General features: G+C 35.4%; 1 protein-coding gene across 3 annotated transcripts in view; it reads right to left on the bottom strand.

Moving 5' to 3' along the window:
- Positions 1 to 25,589, bottom strand: part of Antxr2 (ANTXR cell adhesion molecule 2) — a 136,452-nt gene that overhangs the window by 57,068 nt on the left and 53,795 nt on the right. For all 3 annotated transcript variants that reach the window (XM_074041914.1, XM_074041915.1, XM_074041916.1), the window contains 5 exons: positions 20,389 to 20,484; positions 6,480 to 6,524; positions 5,385 to 5,477; positions 1,019 to 1,186; positions 64 to 144 (listed from right to left, as the gene is read on the bottom strand). In XM_074041914.1, coding sequence (XP_073898015.1) covers positions 64 to 144; positions 1,019 to 1,186; positions 5,385 to 5,477; positions 6,480 to 6,524; positions 20,389 to 20,484 — 483 coding nt within the window. The remainder of the gene's footprint in view (positions 1 to 63; positions 145 to 1,018; positions 1,187 to 5,384; positions 5,478 to 6,479; positions 6,525 to 20,388; positions 20,485 to 25,589) is intronic.

The following is a 25,589-nucleotide window of genomic DNA, read 5'->3' as shown; positions in this document are numbered from 1 at the left end:
CATTTTGTAATGGCATTTGCCCCAGGAGTCAGCTTTTTCCCCACCCTAGCCCCATAAACAAACCTCGTCTCCTTCCTGAGGCCGCATCAAGGATACCCGGTCATACTGCCTGCACAGCAGGGCCCAGAGCGCATCCAGACGACCCTAGAGGGAAACGGTATTCATGAATTCCTCAGGAATGTACTCAACCTCTACTCACCAAAGAAGGAAAATAAAGGCAGGAAAGAGTTATTTGATGCTTCATTTCTTTCATAAATTAAACAAATAAGTAAAAACTGGGAGAGTCTTATGCTAAGAAAGGGTTTAGTTGGTAGACCATAAAATGAATTTCTCTTATTTATCTATCTTAGACTCCTTTCAAATTTGGGGAGCTGGAGACAAGGGAATATAAAAGCTTGCAATTTCTTTCGGAGGTTTAAGTTCCATTTTTTTTTTAAAGTTTGGAAACATATCCTTTATTATAATAGATGGAGGATAGTACTGTGCCATGCCTCTGTGACTATAAAGTATCTTCCATCCACTTTATGATACTTAGTACCGACTAAGTTTTATCAGAGCTGTCTGTAATGACGCTATTTTAGAATATTTTCTTTCCAGATAGTGATTGAGAAAATGGTAAAAAAAAAAAAAAAGAGGCACCAGATAACACAATAGTAACAGAACTTTGCTCTTTTCTGTTTTTTACTTTTTTTTTGTTTGTTAATGGAGTGTGTTTCTATAATTTTGTTCAGATGACTGCTGAACCTAAAAAAGCTGATGTTATTATAGATTTTTTATTAATCTGAATCTTTGGAGACATTAGTTGTACTGTCAAGTTTGGGAAAATGTATACCAGTTTACTGAGTGGAGTTGGCATGGTACAGAAATTAATAGCCATATTTGTCTTGAAATAATGAACTTAATTTTTCCCACTTGTAAGGAGTAATGCACTATATTAGATATGTAAAGCCTTGTCTACATGTTTAATTACTAAAACTAATAAAGTATTTCCTAAATATCAAAAGAATTGGACATGTACCTTAATTGGTGTGTACCACTTGGTCTGAGAAGGCTGGTATGTGGGTTTGGGTCGAGGTGGCTTGGGCCTGATGGGTTCCTCTTCTTCTTCGGGAACTATCACCACGGCATTTTTGGCTTTCTCTAGCCTTGCTCCTTCCTCAGTAGATCCTTTATCACCCCAGCGAACCTTCAAGATGCAGGGGACAATGTCATCTGACACAAGTGTCCTAGAGGAGCAAGTTCTAAGGACTCTACAGTCCTTGGATTCACTGACTAAGAAGATGAGTAGGTAGACTAACTCCTAATACTTTCTCTCCTGAAATTTAATAGGTGGCTACTAGTCCTTATTATATTTTGTATTAAAATCCTAGAGCAAAAAGCTATAAATATCTGAAGTCAGTTCAATTTTACACAATCATTTCTCCATGGTTTCAAATAAGAAGTCAATCTGTGGTTTACATAGGAATGCCTGACACAATGTAGCTCCATTCTATAATTATGTATGTTAGATGATAATGATGATAGCTAACATTTATTGAATGATTTCTACATATCCATCTGTATTTAATGCATACAAAAATTCAATGAAATAGATACTATATTTTTTCCTTTCAAATGGGGGAAAGACAGGTACAGACAGGTTAAGAGATGTGCCCAATGACAAGGGAGAGTGGCTCACTTCTGTAATTCCAGCTACTAAGGAGACAGAGATTGGCAGGATTACAGTTCAAGGACAGCCCAGACAAAAAGTTAGCAAGACTCCATCTCAACAAGAAATGGGATGTGCTTGTAATCCTGGCTATGTGGGGGGCATAAGTAGAAAGAACATGCTCTGAGGCCTGCCCCAGACAAACACACGCTATCCTATATGAAAAAAAATAACTAAAATATACAGGGCTAGAGGTGTGGCTCAAGTGGTAGAACACCAGTCTAGCAAGTAAGAAGCCCTGTGTTCAAATCCCAGTACCACAAAAAGAGATGTGCCCAAAGTCACACAGGTAGTCATTTGAACATAGGCACTTTAAAATGTGTTAATAAGTTTAAAATCAGTTTGAATTTTACAAATTTATTTTACACAAAGGACTTGCTCCCTCAAATTTTTCATCAAGTTTAAGGCAAAAAGTATTAACTAAATATTTACCTTTTGGAAGTAAAAATAATTATATATGAAATTAGTGTATTAACATATGACTTGGCAAAGTAGTATTCAATCTTTAATATTTGTGCTCATCTGAGTATGGTTATTTGATAAGTGAATTCTTCATTCAGGAAGACAAATTGGAAAAGACTCTGCTTTGAAGAGAAAATTTTCTGAGACACCAGGGAATTCCATAAATTTTCAGAAATTTCCTTCTCTGGAAACTTTTGACATTGACAAACCACAGGACTGAATTGTTTTCTTTATTTTTCGGCAAACAGAAATTAAGAGCTGGATTAAGCCAAAGGCTTTGTCCAGTCAAGGCCAACAGAGCTAAGACAGGTGCAGCTCTGTGAAGAAATGTAAAAATGACCTCCCAGGTAGATACACTAAGACACACCACGGTTAAGTGATTCCTATAAAGGAAAAATATTAAAGCCTTGTAAGCATTTTAATGACCTGAATTGGTGGGCAGGGATATAGATAAGTATCCTCCACAGAAAGAACTTTCCACAGCTTTTTGATAAGGCTTACTTGGATATTTCTACCTTATTTTTACTACAATTTTAGAATGGGCTTTCAATTTCAAGTAGACCCTGCTGAGTCATTAAAATGTATCTGTATCTTCCAGTGTGATCAATGGTACTAGAATGTTCTTTATGACGTTGTTAAAATTGTTTTAAACACTGTTAAACCTTTAGAGCTTGGTAGTTGCCTTTCTTTCCAGAGAAATGACCTTCTCTTTCAAATCACAGTGTCTTCCCTTAGGTAAACTAACACTTATAAAGTCTTTAGACATAGCTAAATTGAATTAAAAACTCCAAAACCAGGACATATTCCTTGCAGTTATAAAGTCTCAATATTAAGGAAAAAAACAAAAGCAGATACATAATTCAATAAACATGTGAATATCATACATCAGGGAAGTAATTCAGAGTAGAAATGTAAGTAGGTAAAATGTAGACCCATTCAGAAATGATAGATTTTAACATGCATAGTTCCCTAGCCTGTCTTTCACAGTTGATATCATAGAGGTCATATTCAGATTCATATTTCAAGTATTACTGAAAAAGATAAAAAAAATAGCTTTGAAGCTAGTTGAGCTAGTGTTCTGATCCAGTGTGGCATTTTTGAGTCTATAAAGGGACTCTACTTATGAAATACTGTTGCTGAGGTCTAACAAGAGGAGTTAAACAGATTCATTAGCTTTTAGTTCATCATCACCGTTAGCACAAACTATACCACAAGCAATTCTCACTTAATCTCATAGTCTAAAACTAGAAAATACTTTGTAGAAGTTTCCTACAACTCTTAAAAGCAATTAACTATTTATATACATATGTATATATGTAAATTTTAATATTTTAGTTTGACCACACTGAGATGGTTTAAAAGGAAGAAACAGTAACAAGAATAGATTACTAAAGGAAGCCTTAGCAGAATTAAAATACCTAAAATTTGTTATGAAAAAAAATAGTAAGAGCAAACTTGATAGCTAAATTCTTCCAACCCCACTTGGCTTTCATTATAAACAATGTGATTCCATAATTTCTAGATCATATTTGGATGACTAGGAATTTATATTGTATACAAGCAATTTCAGAATCCAGAAACAACAGTTTCACAGGAATTGGCAGAAGCAAGTATATAAAGACATTAGGTATAGAGGATCCGTTGTGCTAACAGCTGTTATTAACATCAGCTCAGTTCCAGCTTTTTGCAAATTCCCATTACCATGGTGCTTAAATAAATATTTAATTTAAAGGAGTAAGATAGGAAAAAATTGTAGATAAAATCTGTATCCTGGCTTAAAATTACCTCATGAAGATTTGCTCTGGAATTCAGAGATCTCATAATTTCTGTAATTCATTTTATTTTCCCAGTTGAAAGTATTTGTAAAGGCAAGTATTTTGTAGGTTTGAGAAGATATGCTTTAAGGCAAAATATTATGTTTTCATTTTTCCCTCTCCAAGTTTAATTTCATGTTTAAGAAAGTTTAATGACCTTTAATTCTCAGTTCAGTTTTTATTGTGTAGTTTTGTATATTTTATTTCCCCTTTGCAGCATCTGCATTTGCCTTTTTTTCCCTTTACTCATTTTTATTCCTATCTTTATTTCATTAATGGACTACTCCCTACAATCTGGTCAAGTTATCTATAACTAAAGTGAACCTACATTCACTAAATGTTGTCTAAATCCTTTTCACAAATTTTCTTCAACTGAAAAGGATGAGTAGGCAATATAAGAACACAAAACAATTACAAATGTTGGCAAGGACGTGGAGAAAAGGGAACACTCATACACTGCTGGTAGAAACATGAATTAATACAACAACTATGGAAAACAGTATGGAGGCCCTTAAAAAAACTAAAAATAGAACTGCCATATGATCCAGCAATACCACTCCTAGGGATATACCCAAAGAAATATAAGTCAGATTACAATAAGGGCACTTGCACACTCATGTTTACTGCAGCATTATTCACAATATCTAAGCTATGGAAACAGCCAAGATGCCCCACTATTGATGAAAGGATCAAGAAAATGTGTTATTTATACACAATGGAATTTTATTCAACCACAAAGAAGAATGAAATTTTGTCATTTGCAGATACATGGATGTAACCGGAGAACATCATCTTAAGTGAAGTTAGCCAGGTTCAGAAAACAAAAGGCCACATGTTTTCTAATATTAAGTTCAATTTTAATCCACACTTTGAAATAGTCTGAAACTTCACACATTCTATAAATTCTATGTAATATTAATTAGGATAGTTTATAAGTAGTAACTAAAAGCTCTTATAAGTTTCCAATGTGCTTCCTGTATATTTGTGATAAAGCCATATCCATTCCTCTGAATATTTTAACATTTTCTCCTCAAATAGTACATAACTATTGGATCTTTTCAAAGAAGAGCATTGTTGCAATTTCAAATGGCTGGCTCTTTCAAAGTTGATGCTCCATGCAGTAATTTTTTCCAAAATAGTAAGAAAGAGCCTTGGTGCTCTTGTCCTTTAGATTTCAGAGATCTTATAAATAAATCTTTGACTAATGAAACCAGTTCTTCTTGACCAGTTTTGAAATGGCTAGGATGATCTCATAGAAAAGAAATGCATCCAGAAAAGACCCAGTGTTAAGTAAAAATGGATTATATTGTGATGTTGAGGTGTGAAAGTCACAATTTCCACGATTTATAAACCTAATAAATATTTCAGATTAGCAACTTCTATTTTTTTAAGATACTAACCTCCATTCTTTTAATTCCTCCAACCCCTCGACCACCATAATAGGAAGCATCCACAGTTGGCCATTTCTTGGTGGGTTGAGGTTCTTCTTCCTCCTATGGAGATACAATTTTTAATGGGTTTAACTAATTTCTTAGAATACTGTTTAGCTTTAGAAGTATAGCTCAAGTGGTAGAGCTCCTGCTTTGCAAGCATGATACCCTGACTTTGAACCCCAGCTCCCCTATATATATATACACATATATTATATGTGTGCATATCTATATGCACATATATATATTGTTTACAGTGCTGGTTCACACATGAACATTTTTAATAATGCCATATACATTATCAAAAAATGTAAAAATTATATGTAGTATATATGGGTGTATGTTACATACATAGACAGATAAATGAACTTCAAATGAAATTCTAAAAGGTATGAGGACTCCTTTCCTTCCTCAGATCTTAGTATATCTCTACATCACCCTTAAGTTACTAGAAGTTTCTCTTTAACTATGAGCATCATTTGTTTATTCCAAATCTGTTCTTTGTTTCATACTTAAAAAGATAAAGCATTTTAACAATCATTTTAAAGCAATGTATATATAATGTACATGTATTTACATTACAATGTATATGTAAGTTTGAACTCTGTGAAATTTGTAGTAAAAAGATAAACAATTGAAAAGCTTTGAAAAGTCACAATATCACTAAGTCCTTTATTTTATGTTACTAATAGGATTTTGCCTAACAGAGTAATGCAAAAGAAATAATCAATTTGAAGAAAGTAATAACATCTTTAAATTAACATTTTGGATCTTTCAACTTTTTATAAAGAAAAGAAGTGACATCAAGACAATTATTATGTTGCCTTAAAAAGTATATTGAATCTCTATGTACTGTTGCTCCTGATGGCCAATCTACCAATGTATGGAGGGTCCATTCTTCTAGCAGATGAAAGAAACCATGAGATAAAAAATAACAACTGATTTTCATAAAGTAAAATATCAAAACTCAGGATCATAATTTTTAACAACAAATAAAATTGAACAAATTTGGTGATGATACCTCACCAAATGAGGGAAAAACACTCATACTGAGTACTCATTTACCTCTTTTGGTACAGGAGGTGGTGGTGGAGGAGGATCCTTGATAACCTGTGCCAAAAAATAAATAAATAAAATGTAAATTTTCCATGGCACAGGAAAGAGATAGTAAGAAAGTAAAGAAATAATTAGGTTACCAAAATATTGTGATAACTTCATAGATGTCCCTCTAAGTACCTTGCCTTCTAATAGTTGTGCCCCTCCCTTTGAATCTGGGCTTGCCACTAACTAGCTTTCTTTTAATGGGGGGTGGGCGGTATTCCACTACATTCACACTCCTAGATTTCAACCAGAGAATGAGGTACAAGTGGCACCACATGACTTTTTTTTTTTTTTTTGCAGTACTGGGGTTTGAACTCAGGGCCTCACACTTGCTAGACAGACACTCTTACTGTTTGAGCCACTCCACCAGCACCACATGACTTCTGAAGCTAAGTCTAAAGAGGCTTTTCAGTCTCCCTTGACACTACTGGAGCCCTTACTCTAGGGAAAGGATACTGTCAGAAGTCTACCCTGAGACCATCAAACTGTATGGAAGCTCATGATAATCTTGTGGAAAGCAGGATGGTGACAGAGAGACACTGGCTAGCCCCTAGCTAATTAGTCAGGTGTGTAAGAGAATGGATCTTAGACATTAGACAATCAAGCTTTCAGATGGCTCCAGCTCTACTGATGCTTGTTTGAAATCCTATAAGATTTTCAGTGAGACTTTCCTGACTGAGCCAATCTTATTCATAGAACCAGGGGAATATAAATTGTTGTATGAAGCTACCTTTATCACAATCAACTCTTCTGTCAATATTCCATTCCTTTAACTCACTATTCATGAAATCTTACATATTCTTCATGTGAAAAGAATGGAGCCTAAAGCCTAATTTGAAATTACCTTTTCTGATTCTGGATATGGGACTTATACCTCATTAAGACTGAAAATATCTGACCTGAAGCCAATGGCTTCAGGTACATATCCAAGACTCTGTACTAAGAGGAAAATCTGAACTAGAACTCTACTTCACTTCATCAAATGTCAGTTATTTCAATTATTTTATTAAATTTATAAAGGTTTAAGCCAATATTGATTTGAAAATGAGGTACCACTTTAAATTCATCAGGACTTATTATTACTAATTATTATATTACTATTTTCAGGGCTGTGTTTTTAAAAGACTGATAATCTTTTAAAGGTATACACAAATATTTCTAGATAAGATGGCACGATTCTGATATTTTCATCAAAATAGATGGGAATATGGATGGAGGTATGGATGAGATAAGACTGACATTAAGTAGAGAATCTTTGAAGCTGAGTGATGAGAACATGGGGATTCACCTATAAGTCTGTCTCTTTGTAAATGCTTGAAATTTTCCACAATGAAAGGGTTTTACAATTTTAATGTTATTGATAATGTCTGGAGAGTTGGCCCATAATTTTCTGTATATATATTTTTTCATTCAAATTTCAGTTTAGATTTAAGCCTCAGGAAAGAATGCACAGATAGGCAGTACAAGTACATGACTATAACTGGACAAAAATTGAATTTGACTGAATATCTTCTCAAATGCTATAATAACTGTCATTATTTCTATTTAATCCTTTTATTTAATTCAGTTTTATTCTATCAATAAACATGAAATTCTAGGTCATAGTAAAATTGAAAGACAAAAATTTGTGACTTTTTCATAGTTAACCCAGAAGTGAACAACTGCGAAGGACTAAGACTTAAAATAATAAGAGAGTCAAACAAAACAAACAAATATAAGACTTTCAAGCTGTAGGTACATTTCTTTATTCAAAAAGGAAGCACTTCACGTCATTGTCAGCCTTCATGTCCAAAACAAGCTATGAAAACCAGATCTGTCAGCAAGGTCAAAACCAACCCAACCATCTTCATTTAAAAACAAACTCTCTTTCTCAGCTTCCTTGTTTCCTGTAGGTCACTCTTTTTAGTTACAGCCTCAAAATGTTGGCATAATCCATAATCTCTTTATCACTTCTAAATGACTTCACCAAATCATTTTTATCTACAATACTTTCTTTAATCTCTCTGTCTCTCTGTCTCTCTCTCTCTCTCTTTCTCAACCATCCCTAAGAAACTAAGGTCCCCTTCGCACACACAGATTCCCTATTATTCTTTCCCAGCATTTTCTGGAGTTAGTAATTTTATCTAGCTCCAAATAACTGTAAATTCCATGGGAGCAGTCTTTATGTCTGCTTCACTTCTCATTGCATTCCTAGTACATAGTAGAATATCTGACATAAATTAGACTTTCAAGGAAGTAAATCAGAAGGAAAATAGGAAAGATAAAAAGAGAAAATGAGAGAGATGGAAAAGGGAAGGGAAAAAAGGAGGAGAGAAGGAAGGAAGGGGATAGACAACAGAGAGGAAGGACAAGGAAAGAAGAAAGGATTCATTCTATTCCATTCCCACCATGAACTCAGGATTCTCTGGAGCTTAAAAGAATTGAGTGCAACATTTTCCAGATCCTCCAAGGCACACAAAACCAAAACTTCAATATTCTGAATAAGATCCCAGCATGTTGTAGCCCAATTATGTTTGGACTGCTACAATAAAGAAATTCATTACCTCACAAAATAATTCATTCTACTGGCAAGGAACTCATCATCTGAAAGCTTTTCCCCAATTGAAACCAAAACTTCTTTCTTATAGTTTCCACTTTTTACTCCTGGTCCTACCATCTGGAAACACAGCAACCACACACATACACACTCATACACACACACACACACAAAATTTTTCTTGCAGAGAAGAAAATTTCCTATTTTTAAAAGCTAGAATAATCACATTTGTGTGCTAGAATAATTACATTTCCACTGAGTTTATCCATTTGGAAACTAAAGATAGCATGCATTTCTTTTTTTTCATTTTTACTTGTCTTTATTTTTTTTTTCATTTTTCTTTTATTATTCATATGTGCATACAAGGCTTGGTTCATTTCTCCCCCCTGCCACCACCCCCTCCCTTACCACCCACTCCACCCCCTCCCGCTCCCCCCCTCAATACCCAGCAGAAACTATTTTGCCCTTATCTCTAATTTTGTTGTAGAGAGAGTATAAGCAATAATAGGAAGGAACAAGGGGTTTTGCTGGTTGAGATAAGGATAGCTATACAGGGCATTGACTCACATTGATTTCCTGTGCGTGGGTGTTACCTTCTAGGTTAATTCTTTTTGATCTAACCTTTTCTCTAGTTCCTGGTCTCCTTTTCCTATTGGCCTCAGTTGCTTTAAGGTATCTGCTTTAGTTTCTCTGCATTAAGGGCAACAAAGATAGCATGCATTTCTAATGAAATGATTCTGAATTATTTGGTCATCTTGTTCAGCTTCTTTGAGACATATTCAGGTAGTCAATGTCTCAACTCTGGTTTCCAGAACTTATAGCAGTTTTAAGTATAGCAGAGCAATACAAGGAACTAAATGGTGTTCATTCAAAACAATTTCACCCTTATCATTCCTCACCTGCTCCATTCTCAGCATTGTTATTAATAATATTGATGAGCTTAATTGATAGTCTGCAATTACCATACCTTTTGGGGGACATCAATGGTTAGATTCTATACTTGTAGTTAAATTAAGCATCTAGCTACATCTCTGTCTCTAGCCCATCCCTCATTTTAAGCTATGTAACCAGGTCAATATTCTTGTAACAGAAGTTCAATTGATCATTTCTCTAGTTGAAAATGCCTACACTCTGAATCAATTAATTGTTGAATTTTATTAAGAGAATCATACACATTAGGCTTCCTTTCTTAGTTTTACAAATTACCATAAAGTGTTCTCTGGCATTCTCTCACTAGTGATAGATCAAGGCATATCATTCTATTCCACTAAGTTTGGGCAAAATATACCTGAGCTCATTTTCATTTCATTGTAAGAATCTGAGACTTACTCTGGTTATTACCTGCACATCTAATACTGATATATAAATTTCTAAGAATACAAATAGCATCCCCAACCCTGTTCTATACTATATCCTCCTGAGAATTTCTGAGTATCCTCTTCCATAAACCTTCCTTTTTTTAAATCATACTTACTATCCTGTAGAGTATCTAGCTTCACAATTGCTTTGGGAATATTGTTTCCATTTAAAATCTTTCTATGAGGACTTCTGTCAAGGTCACAATAGACCTTTTCTCCTTTCACTTTCTAGGAAAGCCTTTATCTAACATAAGCTATAAACTGGAAAACCAAAAACCTTTCTCAGTGCATCTGCATGACCTGTTCTGTTCTCATTGTTCAAATGTCACAGCACAGTTTATCAGTCCCTCTACAGTTTAGCCCTAACATCCTATCTATAAACACTTCTCTACATGTACCTTTACTTCAGACAGACTATTAATCCCTCTGCTTCCTTCAAATACAATGACCATTTCCACATTAGGTCACATTTAGCCATCACAGACCAGTCTACCAACTATCTATTGTTTTACCTAGAATGCTTAAAACCTCTAAAAATATACATTCCCACACACAACCTTTCATATTTCATTAACTTGGATTTATATGTGTATTTTGTAATTTTGAGTCATTTCTCTTCCTTTATAAATATCATCAGTGCCTAATAAACTGCTCTTCAGAGGGCAGACACCAAAGTAGAGCAGAAGGAATTAAGAATGTTCACAAAGGACCATAGCTAATCTCTAAATTTATAAGTGAAATAGTGATTAAAATATAAAATAATAAGTAGAGATAGATTTCCATGAAACTGAAATATAAATATTAGTAGTTCCAAAGAAAATGAAGCATCAAATTTCTCTGTCAACTGATAAAGTCAGAGAACTAGTGAACTCAGTGGCAACTGGAAAGACGTAAGACCATTCTAAATTTCTTCATCTAAAGTATAAAATTAGATTAATTATAGATCTTTTCAAAAATGAAATTTCTGATAAAATAATAAAATAAATATATCACAATATTTCCAGCTAAGGCTCATCTGTGTGCTCTCCATCCCTTACTGGGGTTGCCATATGGCACAGACTCTTTTTCACTTATTTTCATAATAATGGTGCAATTGCTGCACTTATCTCCACTTTAAATATGAAACAATAAAGGCTGTAATTTCAATAATTGCCCAAGTACATACAAAGAGAAAACATAATCAGGATTGAAACCCAGGACTCAGGTCCACCTACTTCCAAACTCTGTGTTCAATTTCTGCCATATGACATCCTTTTAAATAAAGGTCAGACTGCCAAGAAGTAGGTAGAAAATAAGACCTATAGTTTGCCAAGCAGTTGTTACTTACTAGTGTGGATGGACAGAAACACAGATGATAGGAAATTGGATAGACTTATTTAAAGCTAATTATAACTATGTAAGAATTTGTCTCTATTTTAGAGAAAAATAACACATCAACTAATACGCCTAACATTGCTCACCTAGAAATGCTGGTTGAGGAAATAGAATGGTTTTCTTGTGATGTTTGAAAATATTCCCTTTTTTTCACTTTACCACAAGACCTCATAAATAACAAAAGAGGGTGAAAATCATTGGGAGCCATTTGACCCATAAGCCAAAAATGGTAATAATCTGTTTTAAACAGAAACCCATACATTTCTGTAAAACTAACTCAGGATAAAAGGAAAATTTACAGTTGTCCAAATACATTAAAAATAACAGTCATGAGAATCCCATTCTTATATTAAATTGTGCAAGAACACATTCATTTCAGAAAAGGATGTATTCATATGCACCATATTTTATGAGAATTTGCAGATTTTAAAAGGCATAATATTGCCTACTTGCCAGGATTTTTTCCGCTTAGCATCCTTCAGCTCTGTATTGAAAATTCTGGAAAACACTTTCATCACTTTATGAACCATATGCAGAGTTTGATTCTTCTCCAATTTTTTTTCATTTGTTATTATCATCATCAGGGAGGATTACATCGCATCTACTTAACTGCTAGAATGAAGATTTCAGTTTGGAGGAGAGCCTATTTCTTTAAAAAAAAAAAAGTTAGCTGCTTCAGGCAACAGTCCTTTTGATCTGCTCATTAACACTTTTCAAATGTTCAAGTGATGTGGGCATTCTTTGCGCTAGAAAATGTCAGCACTGGAGCCTGCAGCCAGCTTGGTGCGATCATATGTTCCGATATTCAGAAAAGAGTGAAAAGAACTGTCAACATTGAACTGCTTTGGATTAAAAAAAACAGATACTGTACAATGACTGTATATCAAGTAGTATTTCAGAAGTGATTCTTGCCAGTGACAAAAAGAAATGTCCAGTTCTTCAGCAATGTCATCTCAATGCCCACAAATCCACAGACAATAGAGAAAACATTCTTAGTGTTTATAAGAATTTACTTAAAATATATGTGGGTCTTCCTTTAATTCCCCCTTTTCTTCTTGGTAAGATCAGAGAGCAAGCGCAGTGCCTTCCTTCTGAAGCATGTAAACGCAAAGTTTTCTTATATCAGTACTGGGGAAGTCCTTGTTTTCTGAATTCCATAAAGTTAGATGTATTCAGCATCCAGACCAAAAAATTGGTTCAGATTATTTTACCCTCCTTTCCTTTCCTCCTTGGCAAATTCATCAATGTTCAAGGAATCTTACTTTGAACAAACAAGTGGCCAAAAGTCTAGACAATAAATGCAACCTAAAATGCCACATGAGGCCTGGGAGGAACAGTGCGAGAGTAACCCTGCCAAGAGTTAAGTAAAGAGGTTGCTATCAAAGCAAATACACTAAGACAAGGAAGAATTTGATTCCCTGTTGTATAAATGATGCTCTGTTGGAGAACATCATCATGGAAGCCACACATTCTGACATCACACTGCAAGGCAACCAAACGTAAGTCATTTTAATTAATGGTGCAAGGAAGACATATTAAATTTTAAATTACTATGTTTTATTGTGCATTCCCAAAAAAAAATCAGGCTGCTCCAAAGTAACTCAATAAAGGCACAAGGAGCCTTCTTTGATAATAATAATAAAAAAGGGCAATATACAAAAATTATTACTGTTGCTGGCTAAGAAAATGATTCTGTACAGCCCCAGTCATGTACGCCCCCATCATGGATCTCAACTTATCAGCAAATTGGGCTTTAAAAAGTTAACTTTTTAAATTAAAATTTGTGAGATCTTTCTGTAATGTCCTAAATGCACTAAAGAAAAGTGAACTTGCAGTCCTTTGAAACATTAGCCAAGACCACTAGAGCAAAGCGAACATTTATGATTTCTGGAGTATTCAAGTGTTTATTTGCAGCTATCTAACACACTCATTGACAGCACTGCAGAAAGCCTGTTTGCCACCTCATTAGCCTTACATCTGTAATTCTGAGGAGTGTCTGGTTATCCCAAATGAGGCATCCATGCAAGTGTCATTTCTACTATCCTCATTAGGAAAACAAATCTGCCATAAACTCAACATATCCTCTAAGCTAAACAATAATAATGAAAGCATCTATATTTGCTGATGTCACATTCATAATTCAATACACAGTAAGTTTTGTTATAACCCTGCACTCCTCCTTTTAATCTAAGGAAAAAGGAAGGATGATGCTGATGTGTTTGTAGAAGAAAGATGGCCCTGGAGTATGGATGTTGGGATACTCAGTGAGCAAAGGATGCTTTTATACATGCAGTAAGAAAAGACTTTACATAAAAAGGAGAACTGTTCTCCTTATGAGGAAACTGAACACATCTTGCAGTAATGCCTGAAAATTCAACTTTTCAGAAGTGCTCTTTTATTAAAAGTATTAATTGAGCCAGGCACAGGTGGTTCATACATACAATCTTATCTACTTGGGAGGCTGAGATCTGGAGGATCAAGGTTCAAGGCCAGCCCGGATCAATAGTTCAAGAAGCCCCACCCTCATCTCCAGAATAACCACAGCAAAATGAACTGGAGGTGTGTCTCAAACAGTAGCATGCCTGCTTTGCAGGTGCAAAGCCCTGAGTTCAAACCCCAGTCCCACAAAAAAAAAAGAAGAAAGTATTGCAGGATAAAATTCTGATTTCTACTTTGTCATGGACAGCCAAAGCATACAAAGGACACTGTCAGCAACATTTGCACTGATTTTATCTCTCCCTTTCGTCTTTTAAAAATACTCATTAAAATGAATGGCAAGATTTAAAATTATAAAACAGTCTCACATTAAAAGCATCTTGTTGACCAGATATTCTTTAACCCTTCCTTTACCCTTTTTATGCCATTCTCTGCTTTGGGAGTCTGGTGAACTATGGGCCAATTTTCATAATAATTAAGCTAAATCAAAATATACAGGATTTAAAAGACTTAATTATTCTGTAATATATTTATTAAATCTGCAAAAAAAAATCTGCTATAGAATTACGTGTGTTTTTTGGTTGGGTGTGGTGGAAGACACCTATAATCCCAGCTACTTGGGAGGCATAGATTGGGAGGATCACAGTTTGAAGCTAATCTGTGCAAAAAAGCTAGCAAGACCCCATCTCAAGCAATAACAAGCTGAGCATCATGGTGTACATCTGTAATCCCAGCTATGTGAGAGGCACAGGAAGATTGTGTTCCCAGGCCAGCACTGAAAAACAAAATGACAATCTTATCTGAAAGATAACTAAAAGTAAATAAGGACTGAGGATGTAGTTCAAGTGATAGTGCACCTGCTTAGTAAGTGCAATGCCCTGAGTTCAAATCCAAATACAGTGTGGTTAAAAAATAATAAAATTTAGTTACAAATGTGACAAAGGGTATCTGTGATTACTATTGTTGACAAAGATGATAGTTCTGTGGGTTGTTGACTAAATTCATGAATGTAGGAAATGATAAATTTCAGTTAGAAGTAAAAATACATGTTTTTTTACCACACAAATTCAATAAAATCTCTGGAAATTATTTCAAGAAGTGGGGAGGGAAGTAAAGGGGAGAGATGGGGGAGAATTTGAAACAGGTACATTGTATGCAAGACACCTAAAAAACTAGCTAGCATTTGTTGCCCTTAATGCAGAGAAACTAAAGCAGATACCTTAAAGCAACTGAGGCCAATAGGAAAAGGGGACCAGGAACTAGAGAAAAGGTTAGATTAAAAAGAATTAACCTAGAAGGTAACACCCACGCACAGGAAATCAATGTGAGTCAATGCCCTGTATAGCTATCCTTATCTCAACCAGCAAAACCCCTTGTTCCTTCCTATTATTGCTTATACTCTCTCTACAACAAAATTAGAGATAAGGGCAAAATAGTTTCTGCTGGGTATTGAGGGGGGAGGAGCGGGAGGGGGTGGAGTGGGTGGTAAGGGAGGGGGTGGGGGCAGGGGGGAGAAATGAACCAAGCCTTGTATGCACATATGAATAATAAAAGGAAAATGAAAAAAAAAAAAACATGAATAGTTAAAAGAAAATAAAAATAAAAAAAAATAAATATCACAATGAAACCCCTTTATACAACTAATATATGCTAATAAAAGTTTGCACAGTACTTGCTTTCATGGAATTATTAAACTATAAGAGAAGAAAGATTTTTAAACAAATGATAATGCTCTATAATTACTTAGTTATAATTTTATTTTCATATTACCAAAATGGTACTATTTTACACTACAATTTTTGGCTAGAGTTTGAATAAAAATATTTCAGAAGGAAAATGTCTTTTTAAAAACTTATTATTAGCATATAGTAATTGTACAGGGGGATACATTGTGATATTTACATTAGTGCTTACAATATCTCTTAGTTAGATTCACCCTCCATTAGTCTCCCTCTTCTACTTCTCCTCCTTCCTAGAACAATTTCAATTGGGTTTCATTATTCCATTTAGAAGGAAAATTTATGACTTTGGTTTGTTTTTCGATCTCTGGTACTGAACTGGAACATCTAACCAGGTGCATGCCACAGTTTCGCACATATCAGTGCTTAGTTGAATGTTCCCCTTCTTTGCTTTTCTCTGCAGGGTAAAAAGGTCAACCTCTGGCTTTCAAGAGACTCAATGATCCCATTTCCAAATGAGAATGCAATTGTACTGGCTCCTTCTTTCGAGAACTATCATCCTGAGAAATCTGTCCATAATCCCCGGCATCAAATGATTCTAATACGCCTTGGACACTTCTGAAGATTATAAATCTGCTTTGCCTCCAAATCCCTTGTCACTCTGAGACAGTAAGTAAATTCTATCCAATACACAAAGTATTATGCACAATTACTTGACAGTTAACCTCCCCCAAACTAAAGGGTTATTCTAACCAGTGCTTTCCAACATGGGAATATCAGAACAGTTCTGAAAATATATTCCTTTTTACTGCACTACAACAAATGATCATAAACCTAGTGGCTTTAAGAAGCAGAAATGTGTTTTCTTTCAGTTCTAGAAGTCAGGAGTCTGAATTGAATCTTTCAGAGTTAAAAATTAGGTGTTGGCAGAGATGATCCTTCTGCAGGCTCCAGAGGTGAATCTGTTCCATGTCTCTGTAGCTTTGGCTCACCCTGCTTTCCTAAGCTGTGGCTGCATCACTCCAGTTCTGCCTCCATGGACACATTCCCTTCTCTCCTTCTGTTGTCGAATTTCCCTCTGTGTTGCTCTTATAAGACTTGTGTTTGCATTTAAGACCCACCTAAAATATCCTGGAAAGTCCCCCTATCTCTGTCTAAAATGTAAGTAACATTTTCATCCCTGAGTCATTGATTAGATATCCATGCAATTTTACTCTCTGAACAATGAATGATTCAATAATTTCATAATATTTCATATCACATCCGATATGAAATGATTGAATCTTGAGGCCTCTGTTAGGACATTTTTCTAGGCTCTGCATCTTGACAAGTGCTCCTAAGCACACAGTGTCCACAGAGGTGGATGGTTGACATATTCTAAACATGCCTGAGAGCAGACTTTCTACTGTTTAGCCATGCTTCTGTTGAAAGATTGGATTTAAATATTTGGTGCTGGGACTTAAAATACATTCAAACAAGTTGAAATAACTGCATTCCATTTTTCATTAAAAATTTATATTACTGGTAATGTTAGACAAAGTCAAATTGATCCCAAATATTTTAGTACTGCTAAGAATGATTTAAGTAACCACATTCTAATTTCAGCATTACACAAATACATTATCTAAAAGGGACAAAATAAACATCTTACAATTGTATTGCAACACCATTTGAAATATTCAAGATCCTTTTTCGCAAGGTTCTAGTCCTTCCCCCTCTTTTCATAACACCTCTCATGTTTCCTGTAGCACATTTCCTTTCCAGCTTAAAACTAGCCTCTACACTTTGTTAGAAATACGTACTCTGGACATATCCAAGCTGCATTGTCATTAATGTCCTAATTCAACTGTTGAGAGAACTTGGTTGGAACAGTCTTAATCTCCACCAGGACCAGACCCTGACACTACCATACAGAAAGTAAAACTCCTCTCCAGTGGCTTTTTGTCACCTCTAGAATGATTTCAGATGTCCTATAAGACACAGGAGCCCCTCCCTCATATGCTTTTTGCTGAAATCTAAACTATCATGTCTCAGCCTAGCAACTTCCCAAAGGGCTCCAGAGTAACTCATATCGCTCTTCCTCTGAAATGTCCCTCATTAACTGTCAACATCTTAATCATCATTCAAAACTCAGTTTGGGGTCATGGACTCATCCAGGTTTCCCTAAAACACCCCCTTGATGTTCTTACTGTGCTTTACACATGTTGCTACTGAGTATTCATGACTCTTTATTTATACTAACTAGCCCACATTTATTTGTTTCTATATTAAAATGTGAATTTCCATATCACATCACAGGTGGTGTTGTATCCCCAGTTCCTAACACAGTAACTGGCACCTAAAAGATGGTCGATACCTGTTTGCTGAGGGCTGAGTATAGAATTTCATCTTTACCTTCTCCCTGTTTTTAAAACTCTTTTAGAAAACATTTACTTTTCACTTACACCTAGGTATAAATAAAGGCTCATACTTTGGAATAGCCACTATTCATTCCACACTTCTAAGTATAAAAATAAAGGTGGCTCTCTATTAAATAAATTCCAGAACTAATAAGCATTCATATATTTTTGAGAATGAAGTCTTTCTGACATCCTGTCACACAACTAAAAGGACCGCTCTATGTCTTGCATAAAGATAACTCTATGGTTTATAAACTGCAAAGTTAGACTGGATCTAGATCTGCTACCCAATGATTCCCTTTATAGTTTCCACAATGGTATTAAAAGCCTATATTTGAGCACGTCTAACAATCTCCCAAAGAGATCAGTTTTTGCACATGTCTTTCAAAAAACAATCATACACATTGACACTTTTGAGCCCTACAGTCAAAAGTAAATGAAACAACAAAGTAATGAAGAGAAGAAATCCACCATCGGAAAGTTTAAGTTAAAAAAAAAAAAAATGCGCACAATTCACAGTATCTTTTTGCTTTTTAATTTGAGACTCAAGAATGCTAGCCACCCTAAAATAGAGATATCTAGGATAATCAAGATTACATCAGGAAACTGAGCATAAATTGCTGTAGAAGGAAACTGATTAGGTCAGCAAAGAGACAGGATGCTTCTTGTCTCTCCTACTGTCTGTTAATTCTGTGTCTCCTCCATGGGCCAACTGCTCTGAGATAAAGCGTTGTAAAGTTGTTTCATGAACACAGACTGAAGTACATTAATAATAAGTACAGGGGTGATAGAAAGCACTGCCTGAAATGGCAAGGAAGCTGAAATCAGTCAGCAAAGGTGAGAGAGAGAAAGGTGGGCTAGTAATATCATACAAAATACCACCATGATTAAAGAATATAAAGTTCTATATCATGTGCTTATAATAAAAGGAACACTTTCAAAACAAGTAGTAGGTATGCTTTAAAAAAAGTCTTCCTTGGGACAATCTTTTCTTTGAAATCTCAATAATCTAAATTGAATTGCTTGAAATGTGTTTCTTAATATACCACCCTATGGTAGGCAGAATGTACCTCCACAAAGATGCCCATCACTGATTTCCCTGGTACTGTGAAATGGCAAAAGGGATTTTGCAGATGTGATTAAGGGCCATGAGATGGGAAATGATCCTGGATTATCCAAGTGGTTTCAGCCTAATTGATGGTTCCTTAAAGCCATCTGAACTCTGCTGAGTTCAGAAAGAGTGATGTGACTACAGATGAATGAACAAGGAAATACAATAATCCTCGCTTTTAGGATGGAGAAAAGAGGCCATAAGGCAAGGAATATAGATGACCTCTTAAAGCTGGAAAAGACAAGGAAATGGATTCTCCCCTAGAACTTCAAGAAGATGCATTCCTATTGACATCTTTGATCCCAGTTAAGCCCAGTGAGACCCATGTCAGAGCTGTGGTCGTTCAACTACTGGATAACAATTTTTTGTTTGTTTCTTTACACTACCATGTTTGTGGCAATTTGTTACATCAGTAGCAGGGAACTAAAACAAGCCCATATTATTTCACTAGGCTACACACAAACATGAAAAATGACACAAATTAAAACCATTTATCATTATTCCAAAAGTGACTATTCAACAGATACCCTAACATCTGCATTTGGCTTATTTCTCAAATATTTTCAAGAGACAAAGAAGATTCTGAAATAGATGATCTTTCAAAGAATAAAAGATTCAGTAAGTACTTAAAACAAAGTGACATTATCAACTGCTCTCAGTTGATAACTATTTGATTAGATTTGATTTGATCAGATTTATTGAATTTTTCTCATACTTGAGTGAAATTACCTTTGATAAAGAATTCCCCAACATTTCTCAACCCTTCTCCCTCAAACCTAGTTTTGGAGAACTTTTTAGATGAAGTTTTATAATAGACATTATTAACATGTTTTCTTGTACATATTAGCAGTAAAATAACACTCAAGCTGGTAACCAAAATTTTGCTGTTATCAAACCACATGGCATTCATTTATATTTCAGGCCTCACTTTATATCTTACTGATTAAAAAACAGTTGAGTTGCAAATCCTTCTTACTTACCACCTTGCAGCAAAGAGGCCAAAACCACCACATCAAACCGATGCCCAAGAGCAACAATAACACCAAAATTGCAATGAGGGCTGCAATCCCGTTGGACTAAAGTGGGCAAAAGAAAAACAAAACAGTCAGCAAAGCTCAGATTCAAATCCCACATGCATATTTTTTAAGAAAACACTAGAAAATAATTCGGAAAGCATAACAGAGTTAAATCAAATTTCAGTTTTTTTCCTTTAAATTGTCTAAATTCTATAAATTCCTTTCTATTTCAAGTAACATTTAAAATAATAATATCAGTTTATGTTAAGAAAGGCAATAATTAATCCACAATCTTCCCAAGTGCTACAGACTGTTTCAAATATATCTTAAAAGCATGTAAGGAAAAAAATCACTCTTTGGGGTTAGACAAATGATCCCATAGGAACTTTTGTGTCTAGGTAAAGAATATTTTGGTTCAAGCAGCATTACCCCAAGGCAGAATTTTCCCAGACTTTATGGTGCTAGAACAGCATTTACTTTATATATTTAAATAAGAGAAGGTGAATATAAAAAACCCAGCAAGTGTATGGCAAATCCACGACAGACCTTTTGGGCAAATAATATATACATACTAATGCAAAAATTCAACCTTATGATTTCATAATCGATTACCTCTGATGGTGGCTCAATACTACCTACACAAAACTGCACTGATGTCCTTTTACTCCGGACGCTGGGCTCCTCTAGCCTTAACATGCCCACTCTGGGCTCTGCTTGTCACCCTCTTCATCCTAACAACCACCTATTTTTCCTATAGGCCTCAACTTAAATCACTTGAGAAGCCTTCCTTGTCTAGAAAATGCCCTTCTGGACTATATAATAAATATATTTCTCTATGTATATTCTCTATATTTTAATCTTTAGCACTTTTACAATGGAATGAATTATGGCTTTGTGATTATTTTTAGTTCTCTCTTCTGCCATGATTCATTGAGTCCTAGGAAATCAGAGGCTATATTCAATCAATTTACCCTGTCTAGCATTTAAATCTATTTACTAAGAGAATGAACTTCAAGTAAATAAGACTACAAATGACACCAATGCCAACAGGAGTGAAAATACTTTTACATTATGACTAGAACTTTTGGGGTAGAAATAGTTTTCAAGGGAATAGTGTTTCTTCCAAACCCCAATCTCTGGGATTCTCAGTAGTACTATTTTATAGGGTTTTTTGTTTGTTTAAGGGAAAGAATTCAGTAAAGAAAAATAGGAAAAGGAGAGAGAGAGAGAACTATTTTACCAAAATTTTCAGACAAAATATATGTGAGGGTTTTAAAGTCAAAGAAAATTCACAGCATAGATCAGGCTACTTAGGAAACTGCCCCAGGTGCCTCATCTACACAGAATTCTAGGTATTCATGAACAAATCAAGCTCCATAGACACAGAATTCTAGGTATTCATGAACAAATCAAGCTCCATAGGCTTAATTTTATACTATAAGGCATAAAATCTAGGCAAACAATATAAAGGGAAGAGAATGTTATGGAAATATGTGGAAGATGGTGGTATGCTATGGGAGAACAGTTGTCAAGTGTATAAATTCTTGATATTACTTTAAATACAAAGTCATATGGAGATATCCCCAATCCGTGACTGTCTGTGTACAGAATGAATTATGCATTCCTGTTAGCATAGGTAAACATGAGCCAGGACCAAGGGAATATCCCTGGCTAAAAGATTCTATTCTAAAACTCCAAAACACTCACATCCTGGGCCAATGATTAAGATAATGCCCCTATAATCCTCCTTTTGGGGCATATTTCCTATATCAAGGTCACTTTTGCATCTTGAAGGCATAATGACTGCTTTATGATCTTCCATTGGTAGTGCTAAACTAGGAGGGCAAAGATGTACCAGTGCCTGCCCTTATTTACTAAACAGTACAGGTGCATGACTCCCCACACCCAGGTAATCACTGCTTGGCTGTCAAACTATCTGGGGAGGGGCCACGAGAGGAGGACCTCAATTTCATGCCACCTAGTAATCTCACCATATTGAATAGTGAAATTCCACACCCCCAACAGGTTTGACACAGTCAGCCCTTATCCAACTGCCTGCCTCACCACACGAGGTGTGCTAGAATTCTACTTTGCTATCTTCTTATTCCTCATGGGCTTTTGCCGCACTGGGGGCATCATCCTAATCTTAGGACTCTGAGGAACACTTGCAATTCCCATTTGCATTCCTACCAGGGCTTCCCAACTGAGGGTCTACGCCCAGCACTCATGGAAATAGTCACTATTTGGTTGTGCAGTACAACTTTCAAGAGAGTTCTATGAACACTGGGTTCCCCTTTTTTTCTTAGAATAATCACCCTGTGTTCACAAATAAGGACATGCAAAGAATCTGTTAAAACTTAGTGGTTAGTTTGTTCTTTCTATGCATGTGACATGAGCAGGAAATTCAGAAAATTGTGCTGACAGTTGAAATATAAAGCAGATGGGCTGGTCCTGATGGGTACTTGAAATTCCTGATTTCCCTTCTAAATGAAATGGTTCTAGTAGTAAGACTGACAAAATACAATGCACCTCCAGGTGGGGAATACACATTTATTATGACAATATTATCATCTTTACTGGTTCCAAAGATTGTCTCAAAAATATTAAAACTAAAATACACACATTCTGAATACCTACATATCTAACCTTTACCATATTTAAGCATGGTAAAGGAAAGAGGCTCAGAGGAAGCCCACAGTTTAAAGCTACCAGCCCTTGCGATATACGTCTGAGATACAGTCCCTGGCTGCACCCATCCCAGACATTAGCTCCTTAACTGGATACAAGATCAGGCTTTCCCGTTTCCTTTGTTTTCATTGTCCCAGTCATTACTAGAGAATAGAAAGTCACAAAGGGAAATCACTTCATTGTCCACATAACTTCATAAACAAATTAAGGGAAAGTCAAGCACATAAACTTCAGGCCCTAGCAGATACCATGCTGAAAACTCCAGATTTAAGAGCCAGCAGAGATTGAAACAAGATAAAATTATACCTAGATCTATGTCATAAACAGAAGCTAGAAGCTTCTCACTTTTAACTCAGGCCTGCATCTCTTTAAATAGACCTCAGGTCAAACGAATCCTAATAAATATTCAACATGTAAAAGTCATTTTTGTTGGACTAAATGGAATAAGTATACACAAAAAGAAGCTGAAAACACTTTTTCACTCTTCCAAAAAATATATGATGAGCCTCATTACTACATATTAGCCATTAAATGAGTCTCGTGGCTACAATATTGGGCAAGTCTTCACATAGAACACAGGTTAAGAGATAAACCTTGAACAAATAATTTCAAGTGTGAAGAGTATGGAAGGGGATACAACAGAAATGTAAAACTGGAAACTAAGCAAGTCTAGGGTCCTGATAAAAAGTTCTTGGGGAAGTGTAAAAAGGAGTAGGGGAAAATGTAGACAGAATTAGTGGCCCTTGTTTAAAAAAAAAAAGAAAGAAAGAAAGAGCCAGGCACCTGTGGCTACTCAGGATACAGAGATCAGGAGGATGGTGGTTCAAACCCAACCCGGGGAAATAGTTCATGGGACCCTCATCTCAAAAAAACTTTCACAAAAATAGGGCTGGTGGAGTGGCTCAAGGTGAAGGCCCTGAGTTCAAGCCCCAGTACTGAAAAAAAAGAGAGAGAGAAAGAGAAAGACCTCTGTGGCTAGAGTACAGAGTTACAGGGAACTGAGTGATACCTGAAAAGACTGAAGAAAAGAAGCCAGACAAATGTCTGAATGGTGGTAATTAATTACAGAGAGAATTAGATGTGTATTAAATTAATGGTCATTTGATAGATAGACGAGCTTCCAGTTTTTGCAATTTGGCCATTTGTTGCATCAATTCTTCCTAAATAAAGAGTTCTAAGCAAGTGGTATTTTTAGGTGTCTAAAAAGACTTGGGTAGGAAAGTCAAGGTATGAAGCTGAAATCTTTCAAGGGTTATCTTGGGATGTACCAGACCCTCAAGTTTGATGTTAGGGTAGAAGAAATCTATTTTCTAGTAATCCAAACACAATTTTTTGAGCTTCATCTACATCTCATTTCCTTTTCTCCACTAAAAACAAGTAATAATAAATAATTAAAAACTTTACTTTTCCAATATAACTTAAATTCTAGCTAAGAGAATCACAGAAGTATAAAAACAAATCAGGATCACTACTATATCAGCAAAATAACTACAGGAAAAAGGAACATCTCAAGTTTCATGAATAATATATTATAATCTATCTAGAAAATAACTAATCACAGTAACCACATTAGAATAAAACAGGCACCAAAAAGGGGAAATTAGTTTCTGTAATTTTTTTTACCAGGAATTTAGAGTTAGGGAAAAAAGAAGTGGTCATGGAATAGGTGATGATTTCCTTTATTGGATGTTTTTGAACTAGTCTATATAGGAGTTAGTTAAGTCTGGCCCAAGGGTTAAGTTAAGCTTATCTATTTTATTAGAACCCCCCACAAATTAAGAATGTTTTGTTTTTATAATGTTACATAACTGAAAAAAATCAAAGGAAGAATATGTTACATGAAATTCAAGCTTCAGTGTACACAGCTTTTTTGAACACAGCACAGCTGTTTATCTAATGTCTAAGGCTCCTTTTGCATTGTAATGATAGAGCTCAGTAATTGTCACAGAGGCCAGATAGCTCTCAATGCCTGAAATATTTACTCTCTGGCCTATTATAGGAAAAGTTTGCTTACTCCTATTCTAGATAAATCAATTTAGGATACAATTTAAAATGGCAAGTTGTGTAAGTATTTGTTTTAGGGGAAGAAAGACAGATTTTGGTTCAACTCTCAGTTTGAGTATTTACTAGCAAAACCAGACAAGTAATTTAAACTTGCACAGCTTCCGGGCTCCAAATAACCCTTGTACCAGGGACAATAAGAGCTGAAATCAGCAGATGTTCTGCTTATCAAGCCACACACCCCTTCAAGGGTTGGTTCCACCTAGCAGAAGCAGCATCTTCTAATGTGGTTGCTGAAGATTGGTGGTGGCTGTGTTCTCTGTTCCTTAGTTTCCTCTTCTGTAAAATGAACAACAGTACCACCTCCCTCTTGGGTTGTGAATATTAAGTGAAGCCAGAAAGTGCTTAACATGAGTGCAATAGTGCTTAGCACAGTGTCTGGCACTTCTTCCAAGCTCAGAGAACCAGTTTTTGAT

This window comes from Castor canadensis, chromosome 9, assembly GCF_047511655.1.
Source record: "Castor canadensis chromosome 9, mCasCan1.hap1v2, whole genome shotgun sequence".
Classification (NCBI taxonomy): Eukaryota; Metazoa; Chordata; class Mammalia; order Rodentia; family Castoridae; genus Castor; species Castor canadensis.
Note: the sequence above shows the minus strand (reverse complement) of the source record. Positions and strands in the feature narration are given on the sequence as shown.